This window comes from Manacus candei, unplaced genomic scaffold, assembly GCF_025592945.1.
Source record: "Manacus candei isolate 608988 ecotype Guabito, Panama unplaced genomic scaffold, ASM2559294v1 h1tg000067l, whole genome shotgun sequence".
Taxonomy (NCBI): Eukaryota; Metazoa; Chordata; class Aves; order Passeriformes; family Pipridae; genus Manacus; species Manacus candei.
Genome location: NW_026138115.1, coordinates 9,159,342 through 9,186,874, shown reverse-complemented (window position 1 = coordinate 9,186,874; position 27,533 = coordinate 9,159,342). Strand labels below are relative to the sequence as shown.

Sequence of the window (27,533 nt, the reverse complement as noted above, 5' to 3'; positions counted from 1 at the left end):
CACATTCCTCATATATGAAATTAGAGGAGTTGTAGGAACTTTGAGTCTCCCTTTTCTTTAATGGGATAATGTAAAGATGTTGTGACCTTCTTTCATTTCCTTCCAAGCCTTATGATGGAGAACTAGATAGTGGAACATGGCTATTACACTCAAACTGAGAAAATACTCATCTCTCTTATCACCTAGACCATTGCTATGAATTGCTCCTGTCTCCCTGAATGGAGTCCTCCTGAACCCTCAGGGATTCAAAGCCCTGCCAGCTTTAAGTGCTCTGTATTTTCCAAGGTTAATCACTATATGGGATGGACACAACAGGCATCTCTTCTGAGCGTAGGAATCTCAGAAAAGAGCAGATGCCCAACAGTCATTCTCCACAAGAACATGCAAATTGCAAGATATGAGGTAAAAGCTCCATCTGCTGGAACAGTCTTTGAAGGTCCTGTTGGAGAAAAGCTCTGGCCTCCTGCTCCCAAATGAGGTGGTTTCATTCAATGCCTCCTATAGCAGACAGGAAAGCAAAGACTGATGTGGAAACTACAGCAGGCAGGAAACAGCCAGAGCTGATGTCACTCATGGGTGCTGACACGGTGACACCAAGGCTGTCATGGTCATCATTGGTAGTGGAGCCGAGTCCTCTATTTTCTAAGGTGATTGCAAAGGTCCTGCCTCAGACCTTGTCTGAGTAGGAATAGGAATAGCCTAAAATTGACCAGTATCCAGCAAACATATGATAATCTGTATGCCATGAGACTGTGCACTGCTGAGTGATCTGGAGTCAGTTAAGGAGGTGGTGTGCGTTGCATTTGAGACAATGGAAAATGTCTTTCCCTACTGGTATGGAGAAAGACTGTGAACAGTAAGATCTAGTGAGAAAGCACTACTAAGGGTCACGATGTCTCACTTGAGACTATGGCTGTAATTCAGGACAGGACTGCATGTTCTGAAATACCAGAAGGCCTGACTTGTCCTTTCTACGGTTTTGCATTTTATCATTGAATTGCAGTAAATGCACTTCTCAGATCAATAGATTTAACTTTCTTACCAACCTAAAATTTATTGAGATATTGGAGGATAAGTGTTGTCTTCTTCCCTGGTAATACAGCCCACACACATTATACACCCGTAAATTTGCAGTGGTGATTAGGAGCACTTTCAGAGTTTAGTGAATAAATCTTTGGAGACAGACTCATCCTCTTGTAAAATCAATATGGCCGTAGCTATTTGACCAATTTAATCTTTTCTGTCTTTTTTCCCATTCTTTTTCAGGGTGTCACTTATAACAAAGCTTACCACAATAGAAGTGGGTGTTGCTTTCTTTTTGAGTCATACAAGAGACTCCCTAGGAGTGAAGCATGAGCTTTTGCTCATGCTCTATTATGCCAGATAATAAGAGAGGTCGTTTCCGTGTTCCAAGTCTGAATGAACCGAGCAGATACATACATGCTGTCTTTTGTCTGAGGTAGACTAGTGAAGTGGGCCTTTATTCTCTGACATCACCGAGCTCAAGACTGGATCGCAGTTCTTGCATACCATTACCCAGTCTGTAGGGCATACCTCAGAGTGATCCTCAGTCTTTCTAAGACAAGTCCTGTTTTTTTATTTTCTTTAGCTTACTCTTCATGTTATTGTGGAGGGTTCATCAAGCATTCCACATTTGGAGTAAGAGTGTTCTACTTCTGCCAGTAGATAACAAGCTACAACAGTTTCTCTTTCACCCATAACAAGCAATTAAGTTCATGGACATTATGACTGATAGGCAATATCCTCCTCTTGGATAGTTTCTTTTTCTCTAGAGATTAAACTGTATTGCGCTTGTAAGAAGGAATCAGTGCTTCTCAAATGGTGCTGTGCTATTTGTTAGATTTCACCTCTGTCCTTCTGGAGTATGGCCAAGGTCCTCCATAAAGCTAGGTGATTGCACGTTTCTACCTTAATGTTTTATGACTAATCCTGGAGAAAAAGAATGTTCCTTATTGCCCTTCCTGCAGTGTCAATGGTCATGACCATTCCAGGGCAATATCACTGTAAGGTGCAGATACCCACTTGAGCTATCTGCGGTGGTGAGTGTTGGGCTCTCGGAAGGAGATGAAGCTGCAGTTATCTCCTGGAATACAAAGTTGTCAGGGCTGGTCTGCATAGTGTTCTGCTTCTTTTGCAGGGTTCTATTGTGGCCAGGCTGATAAGCAAGATGTCCATAAAATGTTACATGATATAAAGAGCCAGGAAGATGCACTCAATTGTTCTCTCACTGGGAAATGATCAGGATCTGGATGTAGTGCTAACCCTGTTGCTCTATGCTCTAAGCTGGTAAGCTTCCTCACCAGACTTTTGATACCCAGCAACTGATGGCTGCTGAAAAAAGTCCTTACAAATGTTCTTCTGTACGTTCTGTTAAAACAGATATTTCACGGCAGACTTGTTTACAGGGGAAGATACCATGTGCTCCATCTGCTTCTCTATATACTGCCTGTGCTAGGTTTCTACTGGCTAAATTTTTCAATTGTTTAGTTTTCTATTACTTCCACATATATACTACCTAATATCCAGGATTGGATGATACATCGATTTTCCTGATTACCTTTTACCAAATGACAGTATTTGGGTTGTCATACCTCTCTAGATGTCTGACTGCCCCCCACCCATCCTTCTTCTTCCATTTTATGTGAATGGATATCTGGCTATATCAGCTCTCTTTAAATGAACGAACTGTTTCGCATATCCAGGCACATTTCACCAACTGTTGCATGGTCCTCCATCTTTGAAGACAGTAAAAACCTGGCTAATGAAAGTTCTGAGCAACTTACTCTAGTTTAACCCCAAGGGAATTGGGAGGCCAGAATAGATAGTCGCAGCATGACCCTTCAAACCTCAATTATTTTGTGATTATGTGTTTCTGTGAACTCAGAAGCAGATGTTAGTACCTGTTTCTGCAACATGGTATGAGGTGGCAATGGAGAATAATAATTTTTTTTAAAATCCAGTTAAACATTATGTCTTTGAAAACACAGCTAGTTCAGGAATACTGTCCTTCAGCCACTCCTTGATGTAGCTGAAAGACTTTTCTCCTACAGTCCTGGACGGCTACTGCTTTCCAGTCCTTTTCAGTGAGATCCACGCTGACATATTCTTGAAGAAGAGAGAACAGATATTACCCTTTTTGTAATACGAGGACATAGAGAAGTTACTGTCCCTCTTCCAAATCCCTCAGCAGTAGTGCTTATGTCCATCACCGAAATCCAAAGGTGAACTGCATCTCTGCTTCATTGTTGTTTTGTTTCAGGGCTGTGTCTTCCTAGAGAAAGAAGTTGCTATTAGCTCTTTGAGTGTGGGACTGATTACTTACCTGGCAGTGAATGAGACTCTGTAGTGGGTTTTCAGCTGAATGGCTTTCCCTGGTTCATACTGCAGTTACAGACCCTCAAGTAAGAGAGAGTTGTGTCTCTCTTTGACCTGATCAGACATAGAGGCACAAACACTCTGGAACAGCCTGACATATGCTAATGTCTTCCTTTTCCATGCTTTTCATGCATGAACACATAGAGCTGGATCCTGGCTGGTGAATAATAACAGTTCCTGGAGGAGAGGTACTGGCTTTTACTCATGTAACAAGCATCTGGTAGAAATTTTCTGCAAAGGGACTGCATTTAGAAATAAGAGACGAAATTGTGTTCTTTCTGTCCTTAACATCTAGATGAACTATCAGTTAGTGCTGGTGTCTGATAGTGTGTTTGGCAGTCTTCTTGTGGGAAGGGCCAGTTGTGCTTTCTCAGTTTATATAGTGCTTAACACATTTGTGTACTTTGGAAGCTAGTTATTATGGTGCTGGATTTTCTGGATTCAGAAATCAGCGAGGAGATGAATTGAGTGGTCTACTCAACTGTTTTCACTTAGATCACGGAAAGACTGCTAACTGGGAATAACTTTGAATCTTTGTTGACATATAGTGGATTTGAACTGGTGGCTTGGAGGTGAAAAGCTTCATATTGTTCAGCAGTGTCTTTTATATAACAGATCTGAGATAATGAGCATGGAAACTATTTATTGCACACACTCCTTTTCAGAGACTGAAGAAAGAATAGAGATTTAAGAACATTTTTTTTAATACCAAAAAGACGTACGCCTTTTTCCTATACCCTCGCTGTCTGTTTTCTGTTTTTCTGGGTATGAGCTTATGTGTATTATGTTAACAGATTAATTGAAAGAAAAAACAAATCAATTTCTTTTCTGCATGCAAGAGCTGGTAATTTTAGGGGCCTGATCCTAGTCCGTTCAATGGAGACATCTGCTGAATTCAGTGGGTATGAGGTCCTATGATTATGCACTTGGGTCTGCATCTGCATGAATCCTGCTGGAGGTCTACATTTAGACAATCACACAAGAAAATTTAGTGTTTTGAAAGATGAAGAATGCAGCTGTTTCCCGTCATTATGTTTCACATTTTACTGAAGTCAGCAGTTACTCTTTTCCAAGCAGCGCCTTTCAACAACAAACAAGGCAAATGCTACCAATAGAAGCTCCTGATGACTTCTGTTTAATTTAAATATATATGTTGCAGCAGCAAATACAGCAATAACATGGAATATAAAACCCACTAACACATACTCTAAAAATGATACGTAAGTGTAGGAAGGAGAGGAAAAGAAGATGCATTTTTTCTGATTACCCATGCTGTATTTAGGATGATTACTGTAAGTTGGAGGAGCATGCACTATATATTTTTAGTGTAATAGATAGAGTTCTCACTTTGCAGGCACACTGGAACTCCATCCAAATTGGAATTTGAGTGAACTAATCAATAATTAGTTAATTCTTATAGCAAATCCAGAGGCATGCTAAGTGCATTATAGATACCAAGTAAATTTCAAGATAATGGTCTTTATTTTCAAATCAGTAGACAATTCAGGGAGATGAGTGTTTAGAACAGGAGACTGTGATTTTTTGGCCAAAGAGACCTACTGAAGCACAAATCTTAGCACCCGAAGGCACCAGCTGGCTAACCAGCAGTGTGCTGGATTTTTCTGAGGAGTCTTCCCCTTAGAGATGGGGAGCGGGTGGGTGAGAGAGGTATAGTGGGCAGGGATTTTTCTGGACCTAAATAAGAAGGCTCAACAACAAATGGTATAATAAAATAGACACTGTTATAAGATATAATAAAAAGAGGAATATAGATAGTGATGAAATCTTACATCACTTCAGAGGCTGGGAACCCTGCTTTCATGCTCCATCAAATAGACCCTGGATATCATCCACCTTGGATGGATTTTCCTCCTCCTTCCCATACTGTAGTACCTTTTATTTTGGGTAGCAAAAAGAATCATTTATTTTTTCCTGATAGGTTAGGGTGTTATTTCTGTTGTAATGCCCACCAGCACACAGCACAGGCTGGCACAGAGCACTCCAGCAGGTTCCCCTGTAGTGGCTGCTACTGCTGCTGTATGGGCTTCTCAAGCCCCAAGAACAAGGCTCAACAGAACAGACATGGTCTGGTGAAGCTCACTATCTCCTCAAATATGGTGTCTTGTGCAAGGCTGATACAGAACTGAGTTTCAGATTAATCCAATCTGAATCCTGTAGTAAACCTAGATTTGATTCTGTGTTAGCTACAATTAGTATTCAGAAAGGAAGTCAGAGTTTTATCCCCTTTTTTTTCCATTAAGAGATTTATATACTCAGGAATCTTAGGGAGGTGTGTAACATTATGTAAGCTGGATTCAGTGGTGAAATACTAATAATTCTACTTAGACCTTCCAACAAAGAGGTACCGTGATAATGATGATATAATAACTGGGGTATTGGGTGGAGCCTGCTAGAGGTCCCTTTTAATGCAGGGAATGCCACTTCTCAATTTTTCTGGGACATCCGTGTACCTTGCAGGTGGATGTAATATGCCATTTGCATCTTGGGGTGCTGCGATGCAGCACAAAGAGTGTTGGCATATGGCACTAGTAAGTGCCAGGTGTAACCAGATGAAGTCTTCCTTGCTCTCCAAGTCTGCAAGAGCGGCTTTTTCTTCAGAGCTCAGGTGGTGGCTTCTGAGACCAGTAGTACAGGATGTCCTCCCTGCTGTGGCCTGACACCCCCTCCTCCTGTGAACAAGGAAGGGCTCAGATATCACAGAGCTCAGCTAGTGGCATGGCATCTTTCTTTCTGCTTCATGTAAGATTGAGTTGGCAGCAGAAGTGAGGATGGAGAGTTTTCCTCTTCTAGCTTTGCCCCTTGTTCTGCAACCTCTGACACTTTCCAGAGCAGGCTGGGCAGGAATAAGCAATGCTGACAATGAGAATCAGGTGGGTTTGGAGAAGGGACCTCCTTCTTCTCCCTCCACTCTTGCCTGACTAGGCTAGTCACAGCATTCTGTGACTCCATTTCCAGTTCTTCAGATTGCTCTGAGGGGAATATTAATATCCTCTAATAACTCTGTCAGACGTATCGAGGGATTTGTTTTATTAATTCCAAGACTGGGTACAGCAAATAGATTATAGCTCGGGCCATTTCATAGGCTTAACAAACCCTTTCTCTGCTTACTTATCATGTTTTTTTACCCCAAATCTTCTTGTGTTAACTCTCTTTTCTGTTCTTTGTGTTACTATTTATTGAATATCCTCACTGCTGTATATGTCATAGGGAATATGCCCGAAGTTCATTTGCATCCATCATTTTTTGGATGATAAGAGAGGAACGGAGGCAGCACAATTTGCAGTGGATTTTGCGGTAGTAAATGCCTTTGGTAGCTGTCATGGTGACATTCTGAGAACAAGACAAAGCTGAAAATACTCAGCATGTGTGCAGGTTCTTCCTCAACGGGAGTAGAGGTACTCTTTTTCTGTGGCATATGGTGGATTTCCAGTCTCTGTGTCAGCTTTGCAAGTGATGCAGACAAAGGTGAAACACCACAGACCTGTTTTCAGTACTTTAAGCACATTGCAGACTGCCTGCAGTGAAACTAGTTTAAGCTTCTTGGATCACATGGCTAGTTCACTTTTTAGTGTAAGTCACAAGACTACTCAAAAAGAGGTTAATTTTCATGGTGGTCATCTTGGGAAAATCCACTGCTGGGCATCAGCATCATCAAGCTCCTGATTGTCTCTATGTCCTGATAATGTTCTAGCATTACTGTCTTTGCCAGATCTGAGAGAACTGAGAAGCAGCAGCTATGTTGGTGAATCCAGCAAAGGCATTCCTGGCAGGGAGGGTATTTCATTTAGGGACATACATCCAGTTGCCATCCCTTCCTGATGCCTAAATCAATTAAAATAAGAAGACCTTTGGAGAAAAAATGACTCCTGTATCCCTAAGATCTGTTGTGTGAGTCATGTCCAGCTTATGAGAGTAACTCTTGCTATGACATGAAGCAGCCACTGAAATGTCACGTTGGTTGATTTAGTTCTTGTTAACGTCAAGCGAAAATTTGGCACATAATGGAAACACAGTTTCAATTGTAATTAAGACATGCCATGCTAATGTAACTCTCTTGTAAGTAGTTTTTGAAAGGCTTTGCAAAGTGTGAGACTTTCTCACCTTGAAAGGAAATCTGAATGAGGATAGGATTTCCAGCCATAAGCATGTGCATAGGAACAGATACAGAGATGCCTAGATATTGTTAGAGAAGTGTGAAAAAGCAGGGAGAAGTATAAACAATGTATGCTTTTAGAAAGTCACAGGTTCTTGTTTCATCCAAGCTGGGAGAGAAAGAGAAATCATCTTCCTCTCTTTACCACTGGAGATGATGTAAAAAAATTGAAAAACAACTTTCTATGTAACCCTGCCACAGCTCCTAATATATGAATGCTTTATAAATAGTGGTCCCAAATATTGTAGCTAAAGGCAGGAAAGTCGTTTAATCCTTTTTTTTCCCCCTGTGAGTGGCCTCTTAAATGGAAAAAAACTTTGGGACTTCCAATATGTAATATGATGAACGATACGACAACTTATGCTGTTTGCATGGAACTTGGAATGACAAATCATAGTGTTTGTGGAGGAGACTGTGGAGATGGTCTGGATCTGCACCAGGCTCTGGTGAGGAATAAGGGTCTCCAGAGAGGTAGAGTGCTCTTAGGCTGATTTGTTCAAACACAGTCTGCATTTCTTATTCATAAACTTTTCAATCAGTGTTTTTGATGAGAATAATAGGTTTGTTCTCATTGGAGTTTTGGCCAGATTGGTAGTACTGTATGCCCCTAAGGGAGAGACAAGCCTCAGATGGGTTTAGACCTGTGCTAAAATATACTAGTTATACAAATGGCCTGGTACAACTAACTCAAGGATAAACTTCAAAACTGGTCATGCTGTAGATAGCTTAGATGTCTTTTCACTGTATGTACAGAATGGTTGCCATATCCAGAGGGTCTTGATGGACTAGCACTCTTCAGTTTATAAAAGAAGTGGCTAAAGCAGGAGGTGAGGTAGATAGTTAAAATGAAGAATGCTGTGCTGATGCTGCATAGAGAATGTTTATTCATAGTATTTTTAAAAGCAACTGGTTGGGGATACCCAATGTGGGACATTCAGCTTCAAGTTTTAAATGAACATACAAAACCAGTTCCATGCCACAGCAATTCTAGTTCCAGAAGAGACCTGACAAATTCAAGGAGGGAAAAGTCCATCAAGGAGTGATAAGCATTTTGATGCAAACTGTTAATAATGGTACTGTGAATTTTCTCAGTTCCTTTGACTCTTCCCTGAGTACCTGTGCATGGCTGCTGTCAGAGGCTTGGCCTTGGTGTCTGCCCTGCTGCTAGCTTATGATGCCTGGCAGATGTTACTGATGGGATTGTCTGGGTAGAGTGTGTTTTGAATTAGAATAATAAAATTATAGAAAATGGGATTGAAAAAAGTCACAGGGGACAACTAGTCTTTCCAAGACAAGATCAGGTGAATCTGAAATATTAATGAGAAACACTTGTCTAGTCTTTTCTTAATAGTCTTCAATGCTGTTTGGTAAACTCTCAGTAACCAAGCTAATCCAGAGCCTAACTACCCTGTTGCTGCCAAATTTTGCTAACATTAAACTTTCAGCATTATACGTTTCTTCTCATTCTATCTATGGTGACATGAAGGGCACTCTGGTTTTTCTGCTTGCATCTTCCTTTCAAAAGTTATAAAGGTATCTGTCTTTGTGCCCCCCACAATACTGGGAACATAACTGTCTGAATGTAGATGTGTGGGGGTGTTGTACAAAATAACAGGGAGAAAATCCTCTATTTCTTCCAGTGCCCAGGCCCCTAGGATGAAACAAAAAGAAGTTTCATCCTGAAGTGCTCAAGCACTGTATCTAGGCAGCTTAAGTGAAGATCAACAAATTGTTTGGAGGGCACTGAGTAGTTAAATTCCAGTTGGATTTTTACTAGTAGTGGGCTACAGAACTATTGACTTTTGTCCCAGAAATGTAGCCAGGGCCCTGAGGAATGTACATGAGCATATTTGTTGGGATGTGTGGTAGAGGATGGTACTTTCACTGAAAGCTGTGAAATCAGAAAGTAACTTTATCTAAGAATAGTAATGATACAGAGTTAATTAGAGGGATTATTAGGAATTCATTTCTCTAAGATTTGTATTGTTGTTTTTTACTCTTGCTGGAGTTAAGTAACTCTGTACATTGGTTTCTGAAAGCAGCAGGCATACCTGATCCATCTATACCCTGTTGATATGAAACACTTTTCTAAATGGCCAGGCAACAGTTGTGAAGCCATAGTGGTTTACAGGTTTACAAATGTCTCCCCAGCTACCTCTAGTGCACACTCTGCCTGAGTATCTTGGTTGCCTGAGAGGAGAAAGCTTGGCTCCTTAAGGTATAGGGTCTATTTTCTTTAGCAGATAAAGGATCCACTCAATTTTTCTATGCTTTAGAGGATGACATACTCAGGCACAGGTCAGTTGACCTCACATTTGACCATGTGGAGAAGGCAAGTTGCCCACAACATTAATGTGCACAGTATGGAGGAGAGCATTGGAGGCCTCAAATCACCGTTAATCATTCAGATAAGATTTGAAATCAAATCCCTTCACTTCATTTAAATCACAAGTGCTTTAAAATCACACGGCACTTTTAGTACAATCAGCCAAGTTTCATTCTGCTTCTTTAAGTAGTTCTTGCTGTTCTAACTCTGACATGCTAAAGTGCTGTATGGCGTTCCCATAAGCTGTTAAACATCTGTGTCTTTCACCTCAGAGCTGGCTGCTTTTCAGTACTGGATGAATGATTCCTATATTCACAGCTAATAAGTGCTTTGGGATCCCAAGTATTAGCTGTGCAAAGGCACAGTACCACAAATGTCTGCAATTCTATGCAACACATCAAGTGAATACTATTCCCGAGAGACTGGCAGCCTAAGAGATCCCATAGGACAAAGGACACAGAGAAATGTAATTGATTGTAATGAACTTGTTTGTGTATGTGTCACCACTTATCTGTACTGAATAAAATCAGAAGTGTTCAACACTCCATTAACACAAATTACAGGGTCCTATTCTTCTGGAGAGAGACAATAAGGCCTACACCTGCTAGTACTGTGAAGGTCTTCATGATCCCAGTGTGTAGCTCAGTGACAGACATCATATACTGGAGCAGTCTTGGATTTGTTTCAGTATCCTAAACCTTAAGCAAATTAAATAGAATTGGTCAAATTTACTTTTGTGGCAATTCTGTTGGAATCAGTGGAAGGATACCAGTGATGGATTCTACTACCATTGTAAAACAAAAGATGTTAAGTAAATATGAAGGATGAAATCATGACATTCTTAAAATAACTTTCAAGTATTTTATGAATTCAGTGGAGCCAAGATTCTAACCTAGTTAACCATAAATACAACAATCTTCAAAATGTCTGTCTCCTGTGTGAGCATGGGCACTATAGGGATGTGTTAATGCTTGGAAATGATCTCATTACAGACCCCATCTTTACCCAAGCAAATTTTTGTTAGAAGGTGTTTATACAACCAAAGTGCCTTTTTTTTGTGTGTTGTTATAAACCCTCCCAGAAGGCTTTGAACCCCTGTATACTGAAGAGAAAGACGAGGAGTCTGTAGGAGGTGAAGTAGGACCATATGTTTACCTTTACAGACAGATTAGGATGGAATGAGACAACTTGTCAAATCAGCATGTGGAATTAACACTTTGTTTGATGAAGTATCAAATTAATAAAGAATTTGCTCATGGCAATTTGAGGGGTTTCTAGCTGAGCCATAATGTAGCTCTTCATATTGTTAAAATGTTGCATCAGAGCTCAGTTAAGGAAGTCACCAACTTCTGAGTAACCAACACCTCTTACTACCACACTGCAGGAGTCTAAGCTGGCTCATCATATATCTTTTTTAATCATTTCACAGGCTGCCATAAATGGATCAATCTATGGTCCCTGAACAGTTTATATATATATATATATATATGTATATATATGTCAGTAAGTCAAATTAAGTGACTGAGTTCCCAATCAGTCGTGCTTCTGTCAGTGAAATTTTACCTATATCCATTTTCTGTATTTGCAGAATGAGAGCAAAATCTGCTTTAGAAAAGCCTTTTAGGTATCAATATCTGGATAAGCTTCCAAATACAGTAATTTTCCTGTCTAAAAGCTGAATTTCTTCTTATTTGGGAGTGGGTCTCCTATGACAAAAAATGCCTGTAAGTGTTATGACTTTTGCCCTCCTCCTCTCTCCAGTTTCTGCGTGCTCCCCAGTCCTCTCCACAACTGGTGTTCAGAGAGAGAGTCACCAGAGAATGCTGGAGGGGGATGCTAGAGAACTTTAGGGACTCATAGTACAAGACAGTGCCATTCACTTCTAGGTGCTTATTTCCACTTAGCCTAGGATGCTTCCACCTGCCAGCTTGTTTGTGATGTGGGAATTCAGTCAGTGGCTCACAGTTTAGCCGGCAGAAGATGGGTATACACAACACATCAAAGCAAGGGACAAGACTGAATGGACCACAGAGATGGAAACATAAGTAGGTCTCTTCAGGTCAAGGTGATGTGTACTGTTGGGCTGGTATGCATAGAAAGTCTGTGCTGTCCTTGTCTTCCAGCTGGAGAGAAGTGCAGTCTCATGAAACCTCCCCTTTTTGCTAAACTTCTTGTTAAAAAGGTTAGAGTGAAAAATACCTTGGATGTTTCCTGTACAGGCATGAAAATGATCTGAGCTGTAATAACGTTTGCTTTGTTCCTGCTGCTCACCTTCATCCTCCTGCTTCCCTTCCACCCCACCCAGATGGCTGAGGCTGCACCAGACAAAGGCAACGGCCCTGCTGATCCCTCTTTCAACCCAGCTATTAGCATCAAAGAACAAAAGCAAACAGCACCGGCTTGCAGCTCAGCCTTTACAAAGGAGCAATAAATGGACTCCCGTGTATAGGATAAAGCAAACTATGCCTTGTCTTTTGTTAAGAGGCAGACCTTTCTGTGTTTGAACTGCTCTGAGCTGAAAAAGTGGAGAAACCGTCATCTATGCGGCAGTAAGTCTCATGGTCACCGGATTTTTTTGCTAGCTGAGGGTTCTGCATGCTCCTTGTTTAACTGGAATGCTGTACCTCCTCTGTCCCTTTGTCAGGGAGGAGATCCGTGTGGGGAGACGAAGCTACTGCTGATGGAAGAGGAAGAGAGTGGAGATGTATTAAACAATCCTTTTCTAAACAAACCAGAAAATCTTGAAGAGAATTGAGAGGACATCTCAGATGACAGGATCTGAAGGAGAGTCAACTCAGCTCCCCAAATCTGGTCACTCTGCCTCTATGCCGTCTCTGTCTTGAGGCATTATGCCCCTTTCTTGAGGCATTAGGTTTCTCCTAATTGTGGAGCCATCAACCATAAGGTAGTGGTGGGTCCCTTTTGTCAATATATGCAACCACAGTTTTAATTGTGCCCCACAGAGGAGTGGCATACCAACACTGCAGAGGCGTTAGGTCCACCTCTTAGTCCAATGAGGACTTAAGTTGGATATTAGGAAAATGTTCTTCACCCAAAGTGTGGTTGGGCACTGGAATAGGTTCCCCAGGGAAGTTGTCACAGCACCAAGCATTCCAGAGTTCAAGAAGCTCTCAGGCACATAGTTTGATTCTTGAGGCTGTGTAGGGCCAAGGGTTGGACTTGATGATCCCTGTGGGTCCCTTCCAACTCAGAATATTCTGTGATTCTGTGACTTACATGGCAGTTTCCATTGTCTGCAACAGTGGTATTTATTATAGGGTCTTTTGTGAGGACTGTCTGACTATATGTTATTTTTTGTCTTTACAAAGAAAGCAGTACTTTTTGTGTTGCTTTAAAATAAAAACTAAGTATGTTCACCATTTGAAAATCAGCATTTGCTAGTAGATGCCACATGGGGGGGTGTCTGCAATACAAGAAACTCCTTTTTTATTTAGTATGGAAAGTAACAATAATGAGCCACAATACCATGTAGGTAGATACTGCAAAAGCTCACAGAGGTGCAAACAGTGACTTTTGTGATGAAACTAATGTATACAGAAGTTGTGTTGTGTGGAAACTTTAAAAAAAATTACAGCAAAAAGAAAGTTAAGGGTAAAATCAGTCAGGATGGGGGATACCTGCTCTTAGGGACATGGGAACAAAAAATATAGGTAAAAATACAAGTAAAAAGAAACTACATTTTAGAGGTGCTTATGTTAGCACTTCATTGTTCCCCTTCTTTAACAGCTTCATGACCTGTTTAATTCTCACATAGTTAAATAAGTATTATTTCAAGCAGTGTATCAGTTACAGCCCACCGCCTCTTCTCTTATTTACTTAATGTGTTTATCCCTTGTTCACTCTTAGATAGCTCTTTCCTTTGCCCTTTCTATCAGCTGATGCTTTTTATTCCCTAAACATCCCACAGATTTCCTCCTGGAGCACAGACACTGGTGAGGCTACCTGCTGTTCCAGGCCCCTTGAAGTAGCCTGGGCTGTAGCAGTGCCTGCTGTGATAAGACAACATGGGTCTAGAGCTTTTTACTTGCTTAGAATAGGTTTTTGGGCAGCTTCTGGATTATCAGAAACATTTGCAGTACCTTGTGGTGCTCAGTTCTACCTCTTCTGAGATATGTGATCATCTCTAACTGCCACTGATCCTTTCTTCTGCCCCTGCTCTCACCTTTTGCTTTCCATCCTCAGTGAATGCATTGCTGCCTGACACTTGTTTTCTTTTCCTACATAAAAGTAATTACTTTCAGGTAAACTTTCAGTGCTAAGTGTCCTTCCAGGCTTGCATGCCAAGACACCAGTTCTTAGATACAATTATGTGTTAAAAGAGGAAAACCCTCATCAGATCTGACATATATGTTTAGTAGAAGCTACGGAAATTAAATGAACCAATGCAATAGTCCCTCCCCTCTTTGTGCATTGTTTTATTTAGGTTGTTACCTCCTTAGGGAAGGACGGCTTGATATATAGGTGATATACCACAGGGACTTTTCCTCAAATGGTTTTGGAGCCATTACAAAGTGATAAGCTAACAGCAACAGAAAGTCATAAACAAAAAGCAACATGAACTGGAATCACTCACCAATGGAATGCAATTGACTCAGGAAGACGTGGCACCAGTTTCACAGCGACACAGTGGGTTTGGACAGGAGGGGGGAATACTGATGGAAATTGGTGGGTACATTTGGGGTAGGAGAATACATTCTTAGACCTCGGTGTGAAGCCAATGCACCCAGCATGTCATGCTCCTAGACCTGTGGCAGAAGTGGTCTGGGATCTGTAGTCCGAATCATTAATGTATTGCTTTGAAGTCTTCCTGGAAAGGTGATACCTCTAACAGCGCAACTTTTGGGCAGGGTACAAGCCTCCAGAGGAGAATGCTAATAAGTTATGGGGGGTTTTTTGTTTGTTTGTTTGGGGTTTTTTGTTTTGTTTTGTTTTGTTTTTTTGTTTGTTTGCTTTTTTGTTTTTATTTTAGTTTTTTTGAGGGCTGCCTTGGAAGGAACATGTTAATCTAATCTAATCCCATGAGATTTTGGTTCCTCCCTCCTGGTGTTAGGGTAAGTGTAGCTATTCAGAGCAAGACTAAACTTGGGATGCTAAAAAGTTACAAGAAGTACATTCTCTGGGATTGGTGGGCACTGCCCAAAACAGTTACTACATTCAAAGACCTGCCTTTTCTGTGATCAATACTATGACTTACAAGACTATAGTCTTGCTTCTCCCTTTTTTAAAGGACTTACTTGTTTTGAGATTTGCGTGATTGATTTACCAACTTGTGAAAAGACAACGTGGGATGTACAAGCCTCTGGCACACTCTTTCTCCCCTACTTCTACTGCTGTCTGCAATGAAGGATGTTGTTTGGGGAATGATGGGCAAGAGGAATGAAAAGGAAGGGTCTCTCTTCTAGACTTTGGGACTATGTTGAGTGTCTTACACCTGGTCATAAATTCACATGGCCCCTTGTAAAAGGGGAGCAGGTTCTTTTCTATTTTTCTGAAAACTTGCTTGAATTTATGTGCTATAGAAACCTCCTGCAGGAAGGTTGTCTTTTGTTTCTTTCTTTTGCATTTGTGTGTGAAAAACAGTAGAATATTTTAACCAATATTCTTACAGAAACTGACGTGGCTTGGTTCTATCTGATTCCAGGAACTCTCTCTCCGGACAGATATGATGGTGGATTCACTTTTACATGCACAGCGGAGAGGGAGCCAGTGTCTCCTCCCTTGCATGGCGGCGTGCTTGGCTGCGGATGGGTGGCCTTCAAAGAAACCTAATTACTTCTGGTTTTGCATGAAATTGATTTCCATGCAAGGATGCTGAGTTTCTGTGTGCATCTCTAATGGCTTTTTTTCTCTTCTCTTTCTCTCTCTTCTTTTTCTCCCTTCTGCTTGCCATGAAAACACCTCGGCAGATGTCAATCATATTCCAGGTAAGTGTTGCTTTTGCCGAGCGGAAAGGCTGCTTTTTAAGGAGTAGTGGTGGGAAGTTGCCAGGGCAGAAATCTCATCCCACTTCCTGAGAGTGTACAGAACAAATCTTCCTACTGGATGTCACAAGGTCTGTATTGAACGGTGTTTGCTGAAAGGAGGCCTTCGTAGTAGCAAAGGTCACAAACTTCCTTATTCAGAGACTACACTGTGCTGGTCAGTTAAAGGGATGTTTTCTGAATAAAAATTACATTAAAAATGGTTGCTCGTATTGCTAATTACCTGGCATTGAACACTGCATTGTATATAGGATATTTCTGATACATCTGTGTGTAGTCTGGCATGTAAATCTAGTTCAGTCATTTTCTTTCTCCTGCTGCAGTCTACTCCATTTGCTACTCCCACTGATAACCTGTTGAGTTTCAGTTCCACTAAAAAAGGGGTTTTTTGTTGTTATTTTATTTTACATTCTTAAAAACCAGTGAGTATCTTTCTGGCTGAATGTGAATGTGTGATCTTATTTAGGTATCAAAATTTTATTTCCACCAGGGCACAAATGACTCATTTAAGAGTAAAAAATAATGTGTTTTTTATGTGCTTGCTTATTTTTTGAGTTCTTTCACAATGATGTATGTTACCACAGAGAACTCCAAACCTCCCTCCTCAGATTGCTATCTCATTGTCAAAAGGCTCCCCAACTTCAGCTGCAAGGGTTAGTTGAACTAGACCACTTTACTCTATAGTCCACATCCTGTTACCAATGAAGCTTAAGAGACTAATTTTTAACTCACACTCAGGTAGCTCCACCTGGTTTATCATTATGTGAAATGAAAATGAGAGCCCAGAGAAGCAGCTGACATTGCCCTGGCTGGAGTGGGATGGTGGGAGAGTCAAAGCTCTTTTCCTTCTCAGCTCTCTGAATAACTTTTGCTAAACCTAACCTGGACCTGGAATTTCTCTGTTCAGTTTGCTTCTTTTCTACACTGGAATAATCAGCTTTTGTGCAACACTTCAGGGAGACACAGTGAGGGCAAGCCACTTGGGTAATTTTTTGGCTTCTCTTGTCAGCCCCCTTTTTGTTCTACTGAGGTCCTTTGCATTCTGTGTGCATGTCAGCTGGCAACAGCGGGGTTCGAAGTGGCCAAATGGCAAATGTTTCTTGGCATGCCTTGGAAAGAAAGGCTTTTTCAACTGTAACATTGAATATTTTCAGCTACCTGGGGGGTGAAACTGTACCATCTCTGCCCCAATCTGAGGTGTCCAGGAACTCCTGTTTCCTTTTGTCTTGGCTGGATCTGACAGGACATGCACCAAAGGCTTAGGGTCACAAGTATCTCCACCACACCATACCCTGAAGATGTTGTTGTCTGTGGCAGAGGAGGATGGTTGAATTGAGAAGGCATGGCTTTGCTGTGCTCTACCAGTAGGACTCATGATATTATGCCAAGAACAAGTGTTGCCTCAAACAACATCAGGGACATCTCATGGTGTGCAGGAGATAATAGCATCATTAGTAAGGGCCCAAGCAGAGGTAGCACATCTAGTGCCACAGGACCATACTGCTGTGGGCACCATCCTGCTCCCTGACTGCTCTTCTGCCCCACTGCCCTGTTATTCTCATAATTTATATACTTGGATGTGCATTTTTTATTCTCCCCATTGCTCATACGCGTGTTCTTATTCTCAGGACTGCTGTGTGCTTTGTCATGTGGATTGCTAGTCATATGTGAATGCTCTTTTTCATGTGCTCCCTCACTCTTCCCAATGTTTTCAGTCTGACAATTAACCACACCTCATTATAGGGCTCTGTCACTGTTTACTCCTATGAGGTCTCATCCTTCTACTCAGCTCACCCTTGGGGGGTATGCTAGCACTGCTATGTGACTGGGCAGAGACTCAGACCTCAGGAGGTTTGGGTCTACACTTCCCCTCTGCCGAGCTGTGCAGAGACTTTCCACCTATTTGGCTTTCCATCTGATCTGTATTGTGAGGACAGAGCCCCAGGCCCCTGTCAAAATGGTTACTTTAACCATCCACTGTTTGAAAGAAAAATTAGGGATTTTTATGAGCTAGTGGTAACTACTACAGGCAGCAGAAGGGCCGTAAAGAGCCCGCTGATTAACTAAGTATTCATTATTGTTGAATAGACTGGTTAGAACTAATTCCCCGGTAAGAGGAGGTAGCTGTGAATAGGCTGGGGCTGGCAGCAGTGGGGACCACAGGGTTCTGCTGAGTGCAGTTTCTGCAAGGTGCAAAGAAGTTGGTTTTGTTCAAAGTAAATGGAACTGTGTGGCATGAGCCTTTCCTGGCTGTGAGGTCTCTGCTTGTGAAGAAGAGTGCTCTAGCAACAGGGGCTCATGTGCTATGCTTGTTTAAAGAGCCAACTTGATCCCATCTGGCTTATTTCACAAATGAAAGAAATTTGTTAGATGTTAACTCACCTGTCCTGGAAATGTTATATACCCAGTCATGAAATAACAGCACCGCATTGTAAGCAGTGCTCTGGAGTTGGGATTGTTGCTGTCTGCACTCAGCTGGGTCACTGACTCGCTGTGTCATGTAGAGGAGAAATAACTTCTCCTTTCAGTACTTCAGTTTTCCCTTTGGAGTTATAGCTACAGTCTCACCTCACCTTCACAACATGCTTAGAGTGCTTGGGTTGAACACTGTGGAGGTTAAGAGCCTTAATACAGAGGTTAAGTGCCTTGGCTGCGAAGTGGTGTGCAGCACAGACTAGAATGGATGCCTCTGTCACCTCTGTACAATATCTGCTCCTTTCTTTGCTCCTTGTATTCTTTACCAGTGGTGTAGGTTCTGAAAGGTAAATAGTTGGGAAAAGACCAGTAGATCAAGGAACAAGTTATATGCTCCTGTCTCACTTAGATATTTTTTTAAGTGGAAGAATATATGCAGGAGAAAGAACAAATTATGGGTTCTTGATATTATGATGGCGGTTACTCATACCTGGAGGGTGTCAAAGTTTAAATAGTGCTCTTCCTATTCATACTGTGCTTATTTCCACTGTTGGAGAGATCTTAGATGTTTATGGGGAGGAAGCTAAGAGATAAAGTTCTGGTAATTTTGATGTCATGATTTTACTGCTGACTAGAGTTTGCATGTAAGTGAATGGGCACAACCCAGTAGACATTAGCTGGGTAGTTCCCTGAGGAAAAATTAGTCCTTGTTTGCCTGAGCAACTCTTTCATAAAGATACAGAGATCCTTGAAAGCACAAGCACTAGCACATTTTGGATAAAGCTCTTTAATCTTTTAAACTCCATCTTTAAAGGCTTCTTTTCCTTCTTCATCTCAGGGCTGCTGTTTTACTTGGTTTCCCTAATTCCATGTCATAGGGTCATTTAAGCAGTACCTGTATGCTGGCTTCTGCTTCTTTAAAGAAAAACTCTGCTTTCTGGGCATGAAAATGATGGGTTTCAGCCCATCTGAAGTTTCCTATTTACAGAAGGTACTAGATCAGAATAAGAATCCATCTATGCTGTATCTTTAGTGCCATTCATCAGGTGTTTGAAACCAGTATGTACAGGCTTAGCCTCTTCTTCATATGTGCCACCATTATTTTCATTCTTGCATACCCTTTTCACAGGTATTGTCCCCTTATTGGATTTTTTTGCACTGAAATGTGAATGCTTTTCAGTTCCATGCACACCTGTTTGCAACAATGTGGCAGTAGTAGTGATCACTGGGGTCAGAGCAAGAATTCCTCTGTCCCAGAAGTGTCTTTTTATGAAAGTAGATGCTTTGGAGGAAGATGAAGAAACTGTTGATGAAGATGTTAGAATAGGTCTTGACCTGATCCATTTGTGCTTTCTGGTAGTTACCAGTTTAAGGACTTTCTGACCTGATACTGCATCCAGTTTGTGGTGTTCTATAGTCATCGATTAACATATTTTCTGTGGATCTGTCCACTCTTTGTTTTTCCTAATCCACTTAAAATTTTCAACTCCACTGTATCCTGTGATGACAAGTCCCATTGTTTAATCATTGAAATGTGGAAAATACTTTATTTCAACTGTTTTTACACCTGTTACTTGAGAGTTTAATTCAGTGACTCCTACTCCTTGTGTTCCCCACAAACTGGGAAAAGGATATTTCCTGTTCACCTGCTCTGTCTTAATTGGGTTTTCCCACTATCACATATATAGTCAGATATGTCTTTTTTAAGCTGAAGAATTCTATTCCATGCCTAACAGTTCTTTCCCCAACTTGGGCACCTCCTTGATCAAGTGCTCTGATTTGCAGTGATACGCATCTTCTTATGGATCAGCCATAAAATACATTCACCCTCAGGTCTTGCTACCTGCACACATTCTCTTGTACTCGCCGCCATCTATGTGAGCACTTGCATGTTTGCTTTCATGCTTTCAAACACCATCATGTTTGTAGCCCTCCCTGTATGAATACTTCTAGGAGTATGCAATGTCAGAATACTGTTTCTGCCTGGGGTGAAAGGGGATAGTGTTGCTCAATCACTATTGCTTCCATAGACAGTGGGGTAAACAACTTTCTCTTTGACTTCTACCTCGTGCTCCTATTCCTTTGATCACTCAGAGAAGATGCCACTCACCCTAACTCACTGCCACTGATAATGACAAAACCTATCCTGGAATTATATAGCAGAGGAAGGAAAGGGGATGGAAAAGAGGAGCTAGCACAGCTGTTGTGTGTAATTGGATTGGAAGTGGGCCTGCGGCTACAATAACAAAACTGCACTCCCGACTGGCCTCACTGCTGGGGCCTGAGAGCAGCCCCTTGGCTGTTGTACATGTCGCGGTTGAATCAAAGAAAACTGACTGCTCCCCAGCCTGTGCTACTTCTTTGCCCAGCTTGGAAAAAAAAGGCACCATGTATGCAAGTAGCCAAGGAATCAGGTCACCCTCTTGGCAAAGCTGACCTGTCTAACAGGTAAAAAGTCTTAACAGGGCTGCAGAATGATTTTTCCTCTTTATCCAATTCTTTACATCTCTCAAGACAAGGGTTTTGCTTCTTCCTCTGAGTCCTATCCTTTGGCCCTGCTGGAATGCCTGGGTTTTTTTAGGTACCTGGGGCTTCTTAGGGAATTTTCCTTGGACTTTGGGTTTTAGAAAGCCTCAAGATGGCTATTTTATGAGCGACCACGTGGAAGACAAGGTGCTTGTCAGCTTTCCTCGTGAACTAGAAAAGGAAACTGTTGATGGAGCTGGAGCATGAGGCTCAGAGTAAAGAAAGGCCTATTTGTTAAGGAATTGCTAGTTTTATGAAGTTCGGAAAGGAGGTGAAAACAACAGACTCCATTACTCATCACAGTGCTCTTCTTTGTAGTGGATGTCATTTTATTTCTGTAAGAATCCCTGGTTTGTGTGATTTCTTTCTTCAGCTTTGCCATAAAGGATTGTTGTGTATATGCTGGACTAGAGGGCCTGATGTCCTATCTCAGACATATATTGCAGCTGGCCCTGTTATTGTCTGAATGGGTCATGGAGCTTGATACCAAGAAAAAGGATGCTCTATGGGCAAGCTTGCCCCAGGGGAGATCTGGGTTGCTGCTGCTGCCTGACAGTCTCTTTTCCCATTCATTAAGAGCTTTTGGGCTAATCATCTGGCAGCATCATTAAAAGGGAAATACTGAGGCTGCCTGCCTTAACGGAGCATTGAGCAGTGCATGCACACCCACACACACAGGCACACCCACACACACAGGCACACCCCCAGAGCATGGGCCCAGTAGTACGGGACAAGCTGTAATTAACTAGATGAAGGAGTCCATCTTCCTTTGTTACTGCAATCCCTTGTCACTCTCAGCTGTGTTTTGTGCTATCCCCACCTTTTATTTTCCATTTTAAGTCCTAAGTATCAAAATGAGGGGGTAAATAGGATTCAAACTGCCTCCAAGGTTTCCCTCAATTTCTCCTCCACACTGGAAATTGCCCTTAGCAATTCCTTAAAGATGAAGACTGCTGTTTAACTACATTGCTCTTTCGTATCATTAAACTCTGAAGCCACTTTTAAAAATGTCCTTCTGGGTTCGTAAGATCCAGTGTTGGCCCTTGATACTTTGCACAGTTAGAGCTTGATTTTACTATTTTGATATAGAAAGCAGATGGTTCACGAATTTTTTTAAAAAAAGTAGTTCTTTGAAATGTTACTTCGAGATCAAGGGAGATTAGTAATAACTTTTAAGAAAATAATACTGATTTGGTAGTAGGTTAAAGAAATATTAAAAAAACTCCCAGACCTAAATAGGAAAAATCCGTTGTGGCAGGCATAAATCATGACCAGAGACCAGAGTTTGTATGTCTATCTGCCCTCAGCAGACATATTATGGACATATTATTTTAATAACAAATTGGTGTTCTGAAGAAGCAGGCCAGTTTTGCTTCACATTACTGCCAAATGTCTGAAGAAGCTGGGGCTCCAGAGGCTGAGCACAAGCAGATGCTTATCATCATCTAAAAAACCTGTTGAGAGTCTTCTTCTGAAGTCATGGATTGTCCTTACTGTGACGCATATTTGAAGTTCATGAATAGAAAATCACCAGATTCTTGACTTTGACATAAAATTTTTTTACAGACAGATAAGTAATTTATTCTGAGGCTTTCCTTTTTCAGAGCACTTGCTACCCACCATTTTTGTTGGGCAGCAGTTGTGCCCAGCCAGTAAATTATTATAAGGATGACTAGATTGGTTTAGAAGCTTGCAATCCCTTGACCACTTGAGTTCATGCAGATTTGTGTAAACATTTTCCTAGTTCTACACTGTCTGGGTTTGCAGCTCTGAGGCTATAATCAGGGTTTCTTGTTGAACAAATCTAAGATTAAAGGGAAAGTATGTTTTCCTGGATTTAGGTGGAAACTCTGGTTTTCTTATAGGATTCCTCTGAAATGGGATGGCTATTGGCACAAACAATGGTAGAATATGTAAATAACATGCTTTGGGGCCTGATGAGTTCATCTAGCATCCTGAGCCTGCTGAAAACTTTGCTGGTCTTTATGACTGATGCCCAAATAGCATGATGATACATGTCCCCACTATTCTGGCAACGTCCGGTCAAGTTTGCAGGTTTGAACAATGCATACAATTCAACTCTTGCATTTGTCATGTCTTGAAACTGATGTAAAGGCAAGACAAGTATGTCAGTTCATGTTTTCTATGTTCATTTTACTCTGACTGATTCGAGGCCTTTGTTACACATGCTGCAAATGTCACAGATTTTATATCTCAGTGGTTGAAGGTTTTGGTTAATGACATTTTGTTGGAGATAAACACACTTATTTTCACTCCTACTTTGAATTGCAAGGGAGGAAAATTTTCAGATGAGAAAAACTGATATGTTATTTCATAATGTTATATAATTATTCTATCTAATAATGAATCTGGAATTCTGTTGGTGTTCTCTTTGTTAAAATAAGGATCTGCGTTGATGAACAATTTAAGATATAATATTGATTTTTTGCTCCATCTCCAAATCTGCCCTCCTTTTTCTTCATATTTTAAAAAGGAAAAAGTAGCATTGAGGGGGAGTGCACTATTTTTCATTTATCTCCCTGCTTTCATTGTCCAGTTGGGACTGGAAGATCAAGAGGTACATACAATACCACAGCTGCTGTTGTATTTCCAATTTATGAAGAAGCAGAAAGTGTCAGAACATTTCTTAAGGACACTTCCTTTGAAGGCATTTGAACCAAGGCTAAACCAGGGACCACAGTAGTGGGTATATTTGGGGATTGCACTCACTCCTTAACTGCAGGCAAAAGGCTTGGGGCTGCATCTGGCTGATGTACCTGACAGATAGGGCACACAGCACTGGCCTTCTGGGGATAAAGGACAAAAAGGGGTGTTGACAGTCCTGACATTTTGAGGTTTTTTTATAGCTGCTCTGTGGCTGGTGGAGAGAGAAGGGATCTTCTTATGGTGTGATTCAGGATGTTTAATGCAGACTCTTGCTTTGAACCTTCTCGGGAGGTTTCTCTTCATCCGTGTTCAAGTGGACAAAACCCCTGCCAGCTCCAGCAGCTGCATCTGTTGGTGCTGGGCCTCTTAGGCATGACTTTCCTTTCCCACGGTCTACAAGGGCTGAGGACCCCTATCTCTGCTTCAGATCTAATGTTCTCTCCCTGTTCAGCCAGCTTCAGCTACATACCATAGTGACACCTTCTAGCCTTTTCTCTTTTTATGCCATTGCTACAGGATCTCTGTGTGTTATAGGTCCTAACAACTATACTTTTGTCTTCTTGCCTTTTACAGTGCCTTTCAAGTGTCCATTTGGTCAGACTTAAGATTTGCCTATCAAGAATGATGGGGTTAGTGGCCATAAATAGAGATACAAATTCACTGAATTATATCTTCCAAATTAAACCAGAAATGTCCTACAGTATCAAATCTGCTATGTTTATTTATAGCTAAAAGAGCTAAAAAAATCTAAACCTATGTTGTGTTTCTGATTATTTTTCTAAATCCACAATAATCTTCAAGAACATTAAGATATTTGCATTCCTTAGACTGTACAATTATTAATCCCCTTATCTGGCTTGGAGTTCTCTGTGGGTGAACATATTCTTAGGATGATCTGGATTTTAGATTTCTTCAGCCAACATAAAGGAAAAATATAAAAGAGAGAGAAATAAACAAATTCAAACTCAGCATGCTGCTTGTTGAAAATTCTCATTCTAATAAATTCATTTGACCTCTCAGCCTCTGTGAAATTAAAAAGTCACAGCCTTGTTTGATTAAAAAACTGACTTAAGATATGGGGGGTGTGTGTTGTGTGTGCATCTATCAAAACCCCTGCCATACTAAGTGCTATGAGAGACAAGAGATATGGAGAAGTAATCAAGCTCAGGGAAGTTGGTTAGGGAACCGAGTACAAAAGGGGTCACTTATGGCTTGAGTGGGAAGGACTTGATTTTTGTTATATTAGGTCTGTGATATCTTGTATCACAAAATTGACTGATGGGTCACTTAATGCCTTGGGCATGAATATATGTACAATAATACCTAAACAATGTTTGTATAAAAAAAATTGTACAGTAAACATATTTGAAAATTTGGCCTAGAAATGGATTTTAATTAAAACAAACAAGGTTTGTGCCAGAAAGAATTATCAAACCAAAAGACTGGAGCAGCCCAAGTAAACGCTATAACTTTGTCTACAGAGCTGACAGTGACTGTCACTACTGAGAGGAGCTGTACTGCTCTCTGGCTTTACCTTCAGTTATGAAACCAAAGAGTAGCTTTAGCTGTAGAACCATAAAGTAACACACTGCCCTAGGAAAGTGAGTCTGCACATCTTCCCAGAAAGGGAATGGAGGTGTATTTTAATAGGTTACTGGTAATTTTTTTAGTCCTTACTATGTCTGGTGTACTGGTGTCTAATTAGTAAGTGTGAGCAATCTTGACAGACTCCTAAAAATACATTATGAAGCCACACATTCAAGAATGAGGATAGCTGTGTGTATGTGTATGCTCTTAGCCAAGATGTTTCATCTGGAGCAGATGTGGTGTGATCATGACCTCCCTTTTACTGACCAGTGCACCCTTGAATTTAAAGTCTTCAGCTGAGGAGAAGTTATTTCTGTATCTCTTCAGAGAAGCAAATGCTCTCTTGCAGACTCTCATTGCAGACCTTGGCTTTTGTAGCCCATTTAGCTGTACTGGTGTGCAGTGCCTCTGGAGTTGCCCTCCAAGGGATATGGTGAACCTCAAACACAGTTCTGCAAGGACCAGCAGGTTTTTTCTGCCTGCAACAGATGCTTTCCTGCTCAGTGTGGAAAGCAGCACCTGTAAATGTTTGTGTCCTGTGTGCTACACCCATACTTGATCTAATTCAAGTATGTGAGCTCCAATCCTGACAGGTATTGGACTGCGACCAGTGTGCATGGATATTGCTGCTTCTTTTTCAGTTTTCTTTTTCTCTTACTTCCTCTCTCTCTCTCTCTCTCTCAAAGGCCTCTCACACCTGATGATGGGTGAACAAGGTAAGTCCTTTGACTTTCTCTTTGTTTCAGTCACTGATCATGAAAGAGCTTTGTCTCTGCTACTTTTCTGAGCTGGGCTTTGCATAACAAAAACAACTAAGCCTACTGAGTGCCAGTCAAGCCATTTGCATTTTTGCCTCTTTGTCCCATGAGCCAAGGCTGCTGATCAGCCTGGGACTCAGGGACCCAGGAGGGAGCATGAAATGATTCCATGGACAGAAAAGAGGTATGCTTCCCCCTTCCATGCAGCCCACCAGTTATTTTATCTTGCTATTTATTTCTTCTTGTGCCAGCTGTAATGACTCCCACTTCTGCCTACTAAATGTAGACCTCAGTGCTGGTCTTCATTTTCAAGAGTGCAATTATTACAAAAAGTATGTTAATCGCCCTCATGGCATGATCCTAACTCATTATGAATCCTGAGGAAAATTGCATATAATGGCCGGTTGTCCTGTGTCTGCAATTTAAAATACTCAAATGTGCACAGAACAAAATGGTTTAGAAGAACAACCGGGCTAACCCCAGAATGGGCTACAAATGGGATCTAGGCCCAGATCAGAGATCACATTTTAATATCTCAGCTTGCAGTGAGTTACAGATCTATTGATGATGACATGATGGGATTATTACTCCCATTTTGCACTACGAGGGTGTGGAGTAAGAAGCTGGTGAGGACAGCTGAAGTGAGGAGAGGTGTGATTCTGTTTTCCTCTGACAGTGCCAGAGGCAGTGCTGACATGGGTACACAGAAGTTAGCAGCACTACTGATGCCTTCTAGTCTAGTGAATGCAGAAGAGAAACGATTAAAGACTTAATGCAAGGTGTGTGCATGTGGTGCATTAGAAAGACCAGACCAATTGTTTGTCTGTGGGGAGACAATGTGAGTTTTGACTCTAAAGCCTGATGAGGCTTTCCTAGTCTAGATGTACACAAAAGTTTTGGGGTTTTTTTGCTGTTAAGTAAGTGCATATCTGAGGTTAGACACTCCAATGAGTTAATAAGATAGAACATAATTCATGTGAAGGCTCAAGAGTAATTAGGTGCTTGAATAAAAGAAAAATAGTTTCTGTGTATCTCAAAGAAATGTAGAGAGGCTTAGGACATAATCAGTTTTTATTCTGTTGGTCAAGTCTGTTCTGAGGTCATGAAAGGTTAGGAAACAATCAGAGGTGAAGTTGGGGCTCACTTATCAGTTTCTGTAGTGCTTAACATCTCTGTGTTGTAGGAAAGGTAGGAAAACTGGGCTTTTTATGAGTGTATGTCAAGACCACAGTGTTTGGCATGTGGAGCATTTGGCCAAACTCTGGGAAGCACTGAGCTCCTTCTCTGTCACCACTGACTGTTCAACCGGTGACATGACTCAGAGGTAACACTTGTTGAGGAGCACCCAGCAGAGAGGTCCCTTCAGCGTGTCCTGCTTACTCAGGGTACGGTTGAGTACGGCAAGCTGTTAACAGAGGAAGGCATGTTGGAAGTGATCAGGACAGTGAACTTTGATGGCCACTTTCATTCTCAGTAACACTGAACATTTCTTTGTAGTAGTCCGTGATTTAGCACTGGATTATATAAACAGTTGCACTTGGCCATTTAAATTAAAAGTTGCAACCCAGCTGGCTCATGAAGACTTGCATGATCTATCCAGGCCTTTATGATCATCAGTACTTTCTATACTCCCTTGTCTGGCAAAAAAATGTGAAAACTATTGGCTTTTGGCACCTTTAGCC

The 27,533-nt window shown here is 41.3% G+C and overlaps 1 protein-coding gene across 21 annotated transcripts in view; it reads left to right on the top strand.

Moving 5' to 3' along the window:
* The window catches only part of NRXN3 (neurexin 3), a 1,015,491-nt gene that overhangs the window by 92,048 nt on the left and 895,910 nt on the right, over positions 1 to 27,533 (top strand). The window contains exons 3-4 of one of the 21 annotated variants that reach the window (XM_051806337.1): positions 15,824 to 15,841; positions 25,780 to 25,809. The exons of the other annotated variants lie outside the window; for them this stretch is intronic. Of the exons in view, the coding sequence (XP_051662297.1) occupies positions 15,824 to 15,841; positions 25,780 to 25,809 (48 nt within the window). The remainder of the gene's footprint in view (positions 1 to 15,823; positions 15,842 to 25,779; positions 25,810 to 27,533) is intronic. 21 annotated transcript variants of the gene reach the window in all.